The following is a 14,292-nucleotide window of genomic DNA, read 5'->3' on the forward strand; positions in this document are numbered from 1 at the left end:
AACATTGTGCCTTTTATGTCGACGCCGAATTAATATATAGATGACAGAAGTTTTTCAACGCTTATCATCGTCTAAAAACAGTTTGATGGTAGCTGTTTGATTCAAAACCGATCACATATTTATCGATGCTTGAACGACTTTAAAGTTGGCCCGTCAATTGCCTTTAAACAAACTTTTTTGAAAAATTTTAATGGAAAAAAAACAAAGAACCACCGAGAAGACTCAAAAACTTTCCATCTTCGGTGACAAAAAATAGCCAAAACAATAAATCAACAAAAATCAACAAAAGCGCACATGGATTAAAGTACTGCTGAAAATGTCCAAATATCTATCACCGAAAATTACCTCTCAAACTGTTTTCAAAAAGTAGAATTACTTAAATTTCCTCAAATAGTTCAATCCTAGATAGAGAACTAACGACACCAAATAAGCTGAGCTGTTATGCCCACATAAAGTCCAAAGCTGACTGAGAAAAAGTATGGCTTGCAAATAAATCTAAAAATTTTGTAAATACGAGTGGTCAATAAGTATTTCTCCGCAGCTATAATAAATACTAGCAGGCCCGCAAAAGCATCACCAGAAAATCATTTAAAAGAATAGGTTTAAAATTGAGATTTTTTTTCGTACCAGCTCGGTCTGTAAGCCATGACCCTCGTTCAACAGCCAGAGGTATAGCGTTACGTTACCGATGTGTTTGGTTTAGTATATTACCCCAAGTAACACCAATTGACTTAATTGACTTTGCTATCTTGACAAAGTGAGAAGACAAAGATATTGAGAAAAGAGAGTGAGAAAAGAAAGTTAGAAAAGAAAGTGAGAAAAGAAAGTGAGAAAAGAAAGTGAGAAAAGAAAATGAGAAAAGAAAGTGAGATAAGATAGTGCGAAAAGAAAGTGAGAAAAGAGAGTAAGAAAAGGAAGTGAGAAAAGAAAATGAAAAAAGAAAGGAAGGAAAAGTGGGAAGACAAAGTGAGAAAAAGAAGTGAAAAAAGAAAGTGAGAAAAGAAAGTGAGAAAAGAAAGCGAGAAAAGAAGGTGAGAAAAGGAAATGAGAAGAGAAAGTGAGAAAAGAAAGTGACAAAAGAAACTGAGAAAAGAAAGTGAGAAAAGAGAGTAAGAAAAGGAAGTGAGAAAAGAAAGTGAAAAAAGAAAGGAAGGAAAAGTGAGAAGACAAAGTGAGAAAAGAAAGTAAGAAAAGAAAGTGAAAACAGAAAGGAAGGAAAAATGAGAGGACAAAGTGAGAAAAGAAAGTGAAAAAAGAAAGGAAGGAAAAGTGAGAAGACAGAGTGAGAAAAGAAAGTGAGAAAAAAAGTGAGAAGACAAAGTGAAAACGAAGTAAAAAAGAAAGTGAGAAAAGAAAGTGAGAAAAGAAAGTGAGAGAAGAAAGTGAGAAAAGAAAGTGAGAAAAAAAGTTAGAAAAGAAAGTGAGAAAACAAAGTAAGAAAAGAACGTGAGAAAAGAAATTGAAAAAAGGAAAGGAAAGAAAAGTGAGAATACAAAGTGAGAAAAAAAGTGAGAAAGGAAATTGAGAAAAAGAGATAAAAGTAAGAAAAGAAAGTGAGAAAAAAGTGAGAAAAAGAAAGTGAGAAAAGAAAGTGAGAAAAGAAATTGAGAAAAGAAAGTGAGAAGACAAAGTGAGAAGCCAAAGTGGGAAAAGAAAGTGAGAAAAGAAAGTGAGAAAAGAAAGTGAGAAAAGAAAGTGAGAAAAAATTGAGAAAAGAAAGTGAGAAAAGAAAGGGAGAAGACGAAGTGCGAAGAAAAAGTGGGAAAAGAAAGTGAAAAGATATCGAGAAAAGAAAGTGAGAAAAGAAAGTGAGAAAAAAGTGAGAGAATAAAGTGAGAAAAGAAAGGGAGAAGACGAAGTGCGAAGAAAAAGTGGGAAAAGAAAGTGAGAAAAGAAAGCGAGAGAAGAAAGTGAGAAAAGACAGTGAGAAACGAAAGTTAGAAAAGAAAGTGAGAAAACAAAGTAAGAAAAGAACGTGAGAAAAGAAATTGAAAAAAGGAAAGGAAGGAAAAGTGAGAAGACAAAGTGAGAAAAAAAAGTGAGAAAAGAAATTGAGAAAAAGAGAGAAAAAAGTGAGAAAAGAAAATGAGAAAAAAGTGAGAAAAAAAAAGTGAGAAAAGAAAGTGAAAAAAGAAATTGAGAAAAGAAAGTGAGAAGACAAAGTGAGAAGACAAAGTGGGAAAAGAAAGTGAGAAAAGAAATTGAGAAAAGAAAATGAGAAAAAAGTGAGAAAAGAAAGTGAGAAAAAATTGAGAAAAGAAAGTGAGAAAGAAAGGGAGAAGACGAAGTGCGAAGAAAAAGTGGGAAAAGAAAGTGAGAAAAGAAAGTGAGAAAAGAAAGCGAGAAAAGAAAGTGAGAAAAAGAGAGAAAAAAGTGAGAAAAGAAAGTGAGAAAAAAGTGAGAAAAAAGTGGGAAAAAAAGTGAAAGAAATTGAGAAAAAGAGATAAAAGTAAGAAAAGAAAGTGAGAAAAATAAAGTGAGAAAAGAAAGTGAGAAAAGAAATTGAGAAAAGAAAGTGAGAAGACAAAGTGAGAAGCCAAAGTGGGAAAAGAAAGTGAGAAAAGAAAGTGAGAAAAGAAAGTGAGAAAAAATTGAGACAAGAAAGTGAGAAAAGAAAGGGAGAAGACGAAGTGCGAAGAAAAAGTGGGAAAAGAAAGTGAAAAGATATCGAGAAAAGAAAGTGAGAAAAGAAAGTGAGAAAAAAGTGAGAAAATAAAGTGAGAAAAGAAAGGGAGAAGACGAAGTGCGAAGAAAAAGTGGGAAAAGAAAGTGAGAAAAGAAAGTGAGAGAAGAAAGTGAGAAAAGACAGTGAGAAAAGAAAGTTAGAAAAGAAAGTGAGAAAACAAAGTAAGAAAAGAACGTGAGAAAAGAAATTGAAAAAAGGAAAGGAAGGAAAAGTGAGAAGACAGTGAGAAAAAAAGTGAGAAAAGAAATTGAGAAAAAAAGAGAAAAAAGTGAGAAAAGAAAGTGAGAAAAAAGTGAGAAAAAGAAAGTGAGAAAAGAAAGTGAAAAAAGAAATTGAGAAAAGAAAGTGAGAAGACAAAGTGAGAAGACAAAGTGGGAAAAGAAAGTGAGAAAAAAAATTGAGAAAAGAAAGTGAGAAAAAAGTGAGAAAAGAAAGTGAGAAAAAATTGAGAAAAGAAAGTGAGAAAGAAAGGGAGAAGACGAAGTGCGAAGAAAAAGTGGGAAAAGAAAGTGAGAAAATGAAGTGAGAAAAGAAAGCGAGAAAAGAAAGTGAGAAAAAGAGAGAAAAAAGTGAGAAAAGAAAGTGAGAAAAAAGTGAGAAAAAGAAAGTGAGAAAAGAAATTGAGAAAAGAAAGTGAGAAGACAAAGTGAGAAGACAACGTGGGAAAAGAAAGTGAGAAACCAAATTGAGAAAAGAAAGTAAAAGAAATCGAGAAAAGATATTGAGTAAGTAAAGAGAGAAAAGAAAGTGAGAAAAAAGTGAGAAAAGAAAGTGAGAAAAAAGTGAGAAAAGAAAGTGAGAAAAGAAAGTGAGAAAAGGCACTGAGAAAAGAAAGCGAGAAACGAATGTGAGAAAAGAAAGTGAGAAAAGAAGGTGAGAAAAGAAAGTGAGAAAAGAAAGTTGAGAAAAGAAAGTGAGAAAAGAAAGTGAGAAAAGAAAGTGAGAAAAGAAAGTGAGAAAGGAAAGGAAGAGAAAAGAGAAGACAAAGTGAGAAAACAAAGTGAGAAAAGAAAGTGAGAAAAGAAACTGAGAAAAGAAAGGAAGGAAAAAAGAGAAGACAAAGTGAGAAAAGAAAGTGAGAAAAGAAAGTGAGAAAAGAGAGTGAGAAAAGAAAGTGAGAAAAAACAGTGAGAAAAGAAAGTGAGAAACGAAAGTGAGAAAAGAAAGTGAGAAAAGAAAGTGAGAAAAGAAAGTGAGAAAAGAAAGTTGAAAAAAGAAAGTTGAAAAAAGAAAGTGAGAAAAGAAAGTGAGAAAAGAAAGTGAGAAAAGAAACTGAGAAAAGAAAGGAAGAGAAAAGAGAAGACAAAGTGAGAAAGCAAAGTGAGAAAAGAAAGTGAGAAAAGAAACTGAGAAAAGAAAGGAAGGAAAAAAGAGAAGACAGAGTGAGAAAAGAAAGTGAGAAAAGAAAGTGAGAAAAGAAAGTAAGAAAAGAACGTTAGAAAAGAAAGTGAGGAAATTGAGAAAGGAAAGTGAGAAAAGAAAGTGAGAAAAGAAAGTGAGAAAAGAAAGTGAGAAAAGATAGTGAGAAAAGAAAGTGAAAAAAAGAAAGGAAGGGAAAGTGAGAAGACAAAATGAGAAAAGAAAGTAAGAAAAGAAAGTGAGAAAAGAAAGCGAAAAAAGAAAGTGAGAAAAGAAAGTGAGAAAAGAAAGTGAGAAAAGAAAGTGAGAAAAGAAAGTGAGAAACGAAAGTGAGAAAAGAAAGTGAGAAAAGAAAGTGAGAAAAGAAAGTGAGAAAAGAAAGTGAGAAAAGAAAGTGAGAAAAGAAAGTGAGAAAAGAAAGTGAGAAAAGAAAGTGAGAAAAAAACTGAGAAAAGAAAGGAAGAAAAAAGAGAAGACAAAGTGAGAAAAGAAAGTGAGAATAGAAAGTGAGAAAAGAAAGTGAGAAAAGAAAGTGAGAAAAGAAAGTAAGAAAAGAACGTTAGAAAAGAAAGTGAGGAAAGTGAGAAAGGAAAGTGAGAAAAGAAAGTGAGAAAAGAAAGTGAGAAAAGAAAGTAAGAAAAGAACGTTAGAAAAGAACGTGAGGAAAGTGAGAAAGGAAAGTGAGAAAAGAAAGTGAGAAAAGAAAGTGAGAAAAGAAAGTTAGAAAAGATAGTGAGAAAAGAGCGAAAAAAGAAAGTGAAAAAAAGAAAGGAAGGGAAAGTGAGAAGACAAAGTGAGAAAAGAAAGTAAGAAAAGAAAGTGAGAAAAGAAAGCGAAAAAAGAAAGCGAAAAAAGAAAGTGAGAAAAGAAATCGAAAAAAGGAAAGGAAGGAAAAGTGAGAAGACAAAGTGAGAAAAGAAAGTGAGGAAAGTGAGAAAAGAAAGTGAGAAAAGAAAGTGAGAAAAGAAAGTGAGAAAAGAAAGTGAGAAAAGAAAGTGAGAAAAGAAAGTGAGAAAAGAAAGTGAGAAACGAAAGTGAGAAAAGAAAGTGAGAAAAGAAAGTGAGAAAAGAAAGTGAGAAAAGAAAGTGAGAAAAGAAACTGAGAAAAGAAAGGAAGAAAAAAGACAAGACAAAGTGAGAAAAGAAAGTGAGAATAGAAAGTGAGAAAAGAAAGTGAGAAAAGAAACTGAGAAAAGAAAGGAAGGAAAAAAGAGAAGACAAAGTGAGAAAAGAAAGTGAGAAAAGAAAGTGAGGAAAGTGAGAAAAGAAAGTGAGAGAAGAAAGTGAAAAGAAAGTGAGAAAAGAACGTGAGAAAAGAAAGTGAGGAAAGTGAGAAAAGAAAGTGAGAGAAGAAAGTGCAAAGAAAGTGAGAAAAGAAATTGAGAAAAGAAAGTGAGAAAAGAAACTGACAAAAGAAAGTGAGAAACGAAAGTGAGAAAAGAAAGTGAGAAAAGAAAGAGAGAAAAGAAATTGAGAAAAGAAATTGAGAAAAGAAAGTGAAAAAAGAAGGGAAGGAAAAGTGGGAAGACAAAGTGAGAAAAGAAAGTAAGAAAAGAAAGTGAGAAAAGAAAGCGAAAAAAGAAAGTGAGAAAACAAAGTAAGAAAAGAACGTGAGAAAAGAAATTGAAAAAAGGAAAGGAAGGAAAAGTGAGAAGACAAAGCGAGAAAAGAAAGTGAGAAAAGAAAGTGAGAAAAGAAAGTGAAAAAAGAAAGCGAAAAAAGAAAGTGAGAAAAGAAATCGAAAAAAGGAAAGGAAGGAAAAGTGAGAAGACAAAGTGAGAAAAGAAAGTGAGGAAAGTGAGAAAAGAAAGTGAGAAAAGAAAGTGAGAAAAGAAAGTGAGAAAAGAAAGTGAGAAAAGAAACTGAGAAAAGAAAGTGAGAAAAGAAAGTGAGAAACGAAAGTGAGAAAAGAAAGTGAGAAAAGAAAGTGAGAAAAGAAAGTGAGAAAAGAAAGTGAGAAAAGAAACTGAGAAAAGAAAGGAAGAAAAAAGACAAGACAAAGTGAGAAAAGAAAGTGAGAATAGAAAGTGAGAAAAGAAAGTGAGAAAAGAAACTGAGAAAAGAAAGGAAGGAAAAAAGAGAAGACAAAGTGAGAAAAGAAAGTGAGAAAAGAAAGTGAGGAAAGTGAGAAAAGAAAGTGAGAGAAGAAAGTGAAAAGAAAGTGAGAAAAGAACGTGAGAAAAGAAAGTGAGGAAAGTGAGAAAAGAAAGTGAGAGAAGAAAGTGAAAAGAAAGTGAGAAAAGAAATTGAGAAAAGAAAGTGAGAAAAGAAACTGACAAAAGAAAGTGAGAAACGAAAGTGAGAAAAGAAAGTGAGAAAAAAAAGAGAGAAAAGAAATTGAGAAAAGAAAGTGAAAAAAGAAGGGAAGGAAAAGTGGGAAGACAAAGTGAGAAAAGAAAGTAAGAAAAGAAAGTGAGAAAAGAAAGCGAAAAAAGAAAGTGAGAAAACAAAGTAAGAAAAGAACGTGAGAAAAGAAATTGAAAAAAGGAAAGGAAGGAAAAGTGAGAAGACAAAGCGAGAAAAGAAAGTGAGAAAAGAAAGTGAGAAAAGAAAGTGAAAGTGAGGAAAGTGAGAAAAGAAAGTGAGAAAAGAAAGAGAGAAAAGAAAGTGAGAAAAGAAAGTGAGAAAAGAAAGTGAGAAACGAAAGTGAGAAAAGAAAGTGAGAAAAGAAAGGGAGAAAAGAAAGTGAGAAAAGAAAGTGAGAAAAGAAAGTGAGAAAAGAAAGTGAGAAAAGAAAGTGAGAAAAGAAACTGAGAAAAGAAAGGAAGAAAAAAGAGAAGACAAAGTGAGAAAAGAAAGTGAGAATAGAAAGTGAGAAAAGAAAGTGAGAAAAGAAAGTGAGAAAAGAAAGGAAGGAAAAAAGAGAAGACAAAGTGAGAAAAGAAAGTGAGAATAGAAAGTGAGAAAAGAAAGTGAGAAAAAAAAGTGAGAAAAGAAAGTGAGAAAAGAACGTTAGAAAAGAAAGTGAGGAAAGAGAGAAAAGAAAGTGAGAGAAGAAAGTGAGAAAAGAAAGAGAGAAAAGAAATTGAGAAAAGAAAGTGAAAAAAGAAGGGAAGGAAAAGTGGGAAGACAAAGTGAGAAACGAAAGTGAGAAAAGAAAGTGAGAAAAGAAAGAGAGAAAAGAAATTGAGAAAAGAAAGTGAAAAAAGAAGGGAAGGAAAAGTGGGAAGACAAAGTGAGAAAAGAAAGTAAGAAAAGAAAGTGAGAAAAGAAAGCGAAAAAAGAAAGTGAGAAAAGAAAGTGAGAAAACAAAGTAAGAAAAGAACGTGAGAAAAGAAATTGAAAAAAGGAAAGGAAGGAAAAGTGAGAAGACAAAGTGAGGAGAAAAGAAAGTGAGGAAAGTGAGAAAAGAAAGTGAGAAAAGAAAGTGAGAAAAGAAAGTGAGAAACGAAAGTGAGAAAAGAAAGTGGGAAAAGAAAGTGAGAAAAGAAAGTGAGAAAAGAAAGTGAGAAAAGAAAGTGAGAAAAGAAACTGAGAAAAGGAAGAAAAAAGAGAAGACAAAGTGAGAAAAGAAAGTGAGAATAGAAAGTGAGAAAAGAAAGTGAGAAAAGAAAGTGAGAAAAGAAAGGAAGGAAAAAAGAGAAGACAAAATGAGAAAAGAAAGTGAGAATAGAAAGTGAGAAAAGAAAGTGAGAAAAAAAAGTGAGAAAAGAAAGTGAGAAAAGAACGTTAGAAAAGAAAGTGAGGAAAGAGAGAAAAGAAAGTGAGAGAAGAAAGTGAGAAAAGAAAGAGAGAAAAGAAATTGAGAAAAGAAAGTGAAAAAAGAAGGGAAGGAAAAGTGGGAAGACAAAGTGAGAAACGAAAGTGAGAAAAGAAAGTGAGAAAAGAAAGAGAGAAAAGAAATTGAGAAAAGAAAGTGAAAAAAGAAGGGAAGGAAAAGTGGGAAGACAAAGTGAGAAAAGAAAGTAAGAAAAGAAAGTGAGAAAAGAAAGCCAAAAAAGAAAGTGAGAAAAGAAAGTGAGAAAACAAAGTAAGAAAAGAACGTGAGAAAAGAAATTGAAAAAAGGAAAGGAAGGAAAAGTGAGAAGAAAAAGTGAGAAAAGAAAGTGAGAAAAGAAAGTGAGAAAAGAAAGTGAGGAAAGTGAGAAAAGAAAGTGAGAAAAGAAAGTGAGAAAAGAAAGTGAGAAAAGAAAGTGAGAAACGAAAGTGAGAAAAGAAAGTGAGAAAAGAAAGTGAGAAAAGAAAGTGAGAAAAGAAAGTGAGAAAAGAAAGTGAGAAAAGAAAGTGAGAAAAGAAAGTGAGAAAAGAAACTGAGAAAAGAAAGGAAGAAAAAAGAGAAGACAAAGTGTGAAAAGAGCGTGAGAATAGAAAGTGAGAAAAGAAAGTGAGAAAAGAAAGTGAGAAAAGAAAGGAAGGAAAAAAGAGAAGACAAAGTGAGAAAAGAAAGTGAGAAAAAAAAGTGAGAAAAGAAAGTGAGAAAAGAACGTTAGAAAAGAAAGTGAGGAAAGAGAAAGAAAGTGAGAGAAGAAAGTGAAAAGAAAGTGAGAAAAGAAAGCGAGAAAAGAAATTGAGAAAAGAAATTGAGAAAAGAAAGTGAGAAAAGAAACTGACAAAAGAAAGTGAGAAAAGAAAATGAGAAAAGAAAGAGAGAAAAGAAATTGAGAAAAGAAAGTGAAAAAAGAAGGGAAGGAAAAGTGAGAAGACAAAGTGTGAAAAGAAAGTGGGAAAAGAAAGTGAGAAAAGAAAGTGAGAAAAGGAAGTGAGAAAAATTGAGGGTACCTGACACGGATTCGAACCCTCGCCCCTCAGAATAGCAGTCCTCCACCTTACCAACTGCACTATAACGACTACAAGACACCGTTTCTCACAATTGCTTATATCGTATCAATAACATATTTCAGATTGAGAGCATTTGAAATCACAGAAAATTCAAAAAGTAAAGCGTGAAAAACTTAGTTGAAATCTAATAGTGTTCTAGAATAGCGCAGAATCTGTAAAGCTAAAACTTTGCAGACAAACACACGTTTACAATAAGAACTTCAAACTTAGTTCGGGACCACTCAAGAAACACGTAGTACCCAGGACAGTAAATCCTCCCTCTGGGCGAGCATACTTTTAAGCCCACTTAGCCTCGTGGTAACTGCACCTGACTTACAGTCTTTTGTCCCGGGTTCGATTCTCACCCATCTACTTTGAGCCTTTTAGGTCATTGACCTCTCTCGATATGTTCGCTTAAACATGCTGCTCAATGCGGCTCTTAAACATGCGCTTCGAGAGGCCCCTTAAACATGCAAAAATTTTGTCCCACTTTAGAGCTCACGCGTTTAATATATAGGATAATGAACAATCACAACAGCAAAAACAAATTTTACAAAAAAACTCGATGACAATTTATCTCTTAAAAACCTAAGAAACCTTTTCCTTGCACATGTAACTTAAATACCGCGGCTTCAAAACAGGAAAAGCCGAAAAGTGAAAAACTTGAAAGCTTCCATATTGTTGGTTTGAAACGTAAAAAAAACATTCAATATGTTTGTTTTCAAAAGAGATGACGACACGGAGACCTTCTTACGTTAAATAGCGACGAAAATGCCCAGGCAGAGGGTAAAAAGGTCTTTTAACGGTTTTGGCCAAATCGTCTTCCTACCAAAAGTTATGTTCGCTGAAATTTCTCAAGGGGATAAAGATGTCATTTAGCCCTAGCCCTTTCATTGTGAAGGGCATCCCAGACCGTTTAAAAACCCTTATCCAGACCGATATGACCCAAAGAGACCCCAAGGAACCGTGATCAGACATTGGCTGGTTCAAAAAGGTATGCTGTTGTCATGACCTCGTTTAGATACCAGTATAATCAGACTTCGTCTCATTAATTTTTTCGGTGTAATTTTCCCTCGCTCATAAATAATTCCTCGATTCCAGCAATTCAATATAAATTGCTCGTTTTTGCAATGTTCCAAGTCAGTTATGATCAGACTGAAGTTATACGTCCCTAAAGTCCTAAAACAAGTTAAACTGTTATTTCTCAAAAACACGCGAAAAAAAACGAATTGTAGAGAAATATTTTTGGAGTTATGTTTTTTGTTTAAATATACCTCCTAATTTTGCAAAACGCTAAACAACGAAGGCAATAGTAACAAATAAGACGAACAATTTCTTTGTCGTTTATGTAGGTATATAAAGATCAACTTGCATGAAGATTTTCTCTACTACAAATATCATATACAATTGTTTTATACCCGCTATCAAGCGTGGAAAAAGATGTCAATTTTGTTGGCTAAGTGTGTCGTTGCCTTTTAAAAAGTCTTTTGCTTCACTGCACAAACTGTGAAGCTTATAAAACATACCCGGCAGAATGCCGGAAAATAGCCGCCGTTGATTCCAATAAGCATGATTGGGATTGAACGAATAGAATATATTGAAAAAAAAAGATTTTTGTACAAAAATATTTTTTAAGTCCGATTTATTTTGATGGCATTTCGTAGTTGAACATACTTCTGTTACTTAGAGAGAGGCTACAGGGGTTACTATCAATACCAATAAGCATTAGAGAGAGGTAACTAATACTTATAGGAACGACGTTCAAATAGCGGGCATCTAAAATTGGGCTTTATAGGTTTATCCCGTTTCTGTTTCTGACTTCAATTTTTTATACCGACTCTGTTCATTTTGAATTACTTTGCTTAGCAACTGATGTTCAAATTCACTTTTAGCAGAATGAGAGAAGAGAGAAACTAGCCTAGAGAAGTCAAAAAGATTTCACGCAAAATGTCGAAAAAGCGGCAAAATGGTAAAGCGAAAAAAAGTTTGACGAAAAAAAAAAATACGAGCGCAATAATAGCCGGCTGAGAAGATGAGGGCGGCTATTAACAAGATTAAAAACATTAAATATTTTTCACGAGCTCGTTCATTTTTATTTATTAGATTTTGGTTTAATCAGTCTGATTACGATCAAAAATTGGCTCGTTCAAAATCAATCGTGATTTTGGTTTGTTCAGAATCAGTTATGATAAGTCTTTAAATCGTTCTTAGAGACTGTTTTCGTCAGTGTAATTTTGAACTAACCTCACCCTTGGTGCGTTTTGGTGGCCCTATCATGAATAATTTTGAACAAAGACCTCCACCTGGGATTAATGTGGCAATCATAACCTACCGAAAAACATTTATCTATACGCAAGGCACTTCTAAATGGGACTATATCTTACTTGGCTTGAAGTTCGGATGCCATATGCTCAATCTGTTAAGCGGAGTATGCTCATTAGGGTACAGCACATGCCTATCATGCGCGACATTCTTCTGTTGCAATGTCTTCTGGTTTCTGTCATCTCCGATAGAAGCCTAAAATTGTAACTTTGAGAGTAAAGTGAACGCAAAAATATAGTCAAATCTGTTATGAAATCCCGGAAGCCTTATGGAAGGCACAAGTGCTGTATCCCACTGCGCTCGAGACAAAGGTTATAAGGCGCTAAAAACTTTCAGATTTTTTTCTTCAGAAGTTTCTTTGCATTTTCCCAGTTAAAAGATTTTGTAAAAATTCTAAGATTATTCGGATAACAGCACTGACCAAAATTGACTAACCAAATTTTCAGGAGAAAAGGAATTGACAAACTCCATCGTTTTGGTGTCCACATTGCCAAGTGCTACTTGGTACGCCTCACTTTGAGTCAACATAGCTCCGCACTGTGGAAAAGATTCACATGTAAATCCCGCGGAGTATTGTGATAAGGGTTTGACACATTTGAGAAGTGGGTCGAATATCCAGGAATACTTGAAAGTGCTCTCCGCTTCAATGAATCTTTGTACGTATTCGTCACTAACTTCCATCTGACTTTTCAGGTAGACTCCAATGCGCTTCAGGATCTGAGAAAACACATAAAACATCTACTACGTGAAAAGGTTCTTTTTTATCTTTTTATGAGCATGACCTGTACCTATTAGCTTCCGCCGCAACAATTAATGGATCTTTTCTTTTCTCCTACTCCCCCCCCCCCCCCCCAAAAAAAAAAGCAAAATCGAGCAGTTGCCATGGCATCCGAGACCGGAAGAGACAGAGGCTAGTAATGCTGAAGTTATGAACGACCAGTTTTACGACAACTAAAAACAGGTTCCCAAGAGCGCTGTGACTCTCTTTACTTAAAATGTTATATATTTACAATCTAATGGCCGGTAACCGAAAAGTTTGCTGATAGTGAAACACTCCTGTGAATTTTTTTATAACTATTACTATTGGAACCACACCCACCCGTTCAACGTCATTTGTCATGGCACACTTGAACACCTTAATGGCCTTTTTAAGCCCAATGTTGGGCAAACCGTCGGGCAAATAGTCACAGCCAGAGAGGATACAAGCACGCCTGAATTTCTCTTCATCGAATTCCCCCAGAGTTTTGCCCGCAAACACTCGGTTCATGTCAACCTCCATGGCATTGCCATTCAAGTCCAGCTTGTATAGTGCCTAAGTAAATCATAACCCATTAAAATTGGACAAATTGCTCTCAATGACCGGATTGAGACGAAGCTTTGAACTCCAGAATTAGTTGAGATTATTTGTGTCATACCCAAGCGAACGAGCAACGAAAATTCAATTATAGCCCGTAGCATAAAGTTGAAACAATATCAAACGAGGCGAAAGTCAAAGTTTAAATTGAAAACGTTCAGATATCGGCATATTGATGTTAATATAAATGCCTATAGTTTTTCGAACGTTAGCTTGGGTTGCATTCTACTTTAAGAAACTCACTAAAATTCCGTTGCTCACAACAAAGGTACAATAAAATGAAGAATAACCACAATGAGTTATAAGTTTAAGTTCCTCATTTTTCAGGCAGGTGGCGAGTGACCTAAACCAAAGACGGCTTTTGTTCAGGGAGGATTCACGCACTTATCACAATCCTCTCTTGGGCTTCAATTACGGAGCAATCGAAGGAACTTGAGCTTATTATCAACCAATTAATTGAAACAAGAAACGAAACTAGGCTTGGCACAATTCGGCCAATCACTGAATGAAATCGATTGTAGCAATCTAGATGAGGAAAATAAAAAATCGGGTATAGAAAAAGTCACTCAAAAAGGACATGAAACGCGTGGTATAATTGCAATTGAGAGCAATATTTGCATTACATTTAATATTGCCCAATTTCAAAATGATGTCTGCACGATAATGCCCTTCATTTCACTTTAGGTGTTTTAAAATTTCATTCTAAAACTGTCCAAAACACACTTCAAAAAACTAGACAAACCCAATTGGCCCGCTGGATGATTGGCATTATCTAACAATAAAATGCTTAAGATTTAAGATTTGCAACATCAAAGTGCTTTTGCAACGCTTTCTTCAAAAATTAGTAACTTCCAGAAGACTATTAGTTATTGGTTTCAAAAAACCTGCAAAAGAATATCTGCTTCAGTACCAATGTCCAGTGCTTGGAATCAAAAAACATCTGGGCCTCTGTACTAAAATAAAATTCAAAAACTAAACTCACTAAAACTTTTCAAATAAAAAAATAACCGACTAGGGCCAGACGAATTGAATGCACCTCACTTCTAAGCTCAAAATGCTTCTTATCCTTATCTTAACATGGCACGCTTAAAAATTATCCCTCCTCACATATTCGTTACGCGATGAAAGCAAAAGAACGACTGTTTAGCTTTCAGCGTTTTTTCAATTCTCAGCTTCCAAAAGAACAACTGTTTAGCTGATAGAGTCCAAAAGTGACATATTTAGCTTCACTTACCTTACTATTATTTTACCTTACTATTTGATATTTTTTTCTTAAAATAATGCTTTGTAAATCTGGTATTGCAATGTAATAGCTTTTTTAACTTTTTTTGACTGGGCTGGGTAGTTGTTAAATAGCTTCGCGGTGCTCACTGCATATTCTCATCAAATATCATTCACTGACGGAATTTATTAATAATAACAAGAACAACTTTTTAATTTTAACTTAGATGACTTGAAGAAAACGTGTATTAACTGAAGGGAAAATCCCCAATATAAAACGGCTGTTGGCTTCCACTCCCATTGAATGAACATACCGTCTGACATCCGAACACAAGAAGATCCGAGTCTTCAGTTACTGCAGCCTGTGCAATCCCACTTCTCACAAAGTAGGTGATCTGTGCGTCTGCCTCGTATGGTGCAACAATGCAATCAGCCCCACGCTTCCTGAAGGCCTGAAATTGGACATATACGATATACGATTATGAATACTAAGGATCTGTTCCTCGAACACCCCCACCCCCCGGTGTTTTTATCCCTAAAACATACAAATTGTGTGTTGCTATGTAGCACATTACTATGTAAAAAAAGTTAA

General features: G+C 34.2%; 1 protein-coding gene across 1 annotated transcript in view; it reads right to left on the reverse strand.

The window, feature by feature from the left end:
• Positions 1 to 14,292, reverse strand: part of LOC142339029 (uncharacterized) — a 75,635-nt gene that overhangs the window by 30,410 nt on the left and 30,933 nt on the right. Inside the window, exons 4-7 of the mRNA XM_075388652.1 lie at positions 14,015 to 14,152; positions 12,225 to 12,437; positions 11,561 to 11,842; positions 11,188 to 11,320 (exon numbers count right to left, since the gene is read on the reverse strand). Of these exons, the coding sequence (XP_075244767.1) occupies positions 11,188 to 11,320; positions 11,561 to 11,842; positions 12,225 to 12,437; positions 14,015 to 14,152 (766 nt within the window). The remainder of the gene's footprint in view (positions 1 to 11,187; positions 11,321 to 11,560; positions 11,843 to 12,224; positions 12,438 to 14,014; positions 14,153 to 14,292) is intronic.

Source organism: Convolutriloba macropyga, chromosome 5 (genome assembly GCF_964194025.1).
Source record: "Convolutriloba macropyga chromosome 5, txConMacr16.3, whole genome shotgun sequence".
Lineage (NCBI taxonomy): Eukaryota > Metazoa > Xenacoelomorpha > Acoela > Convolutidae > Convolutriloba > Convolutriloba macropyga.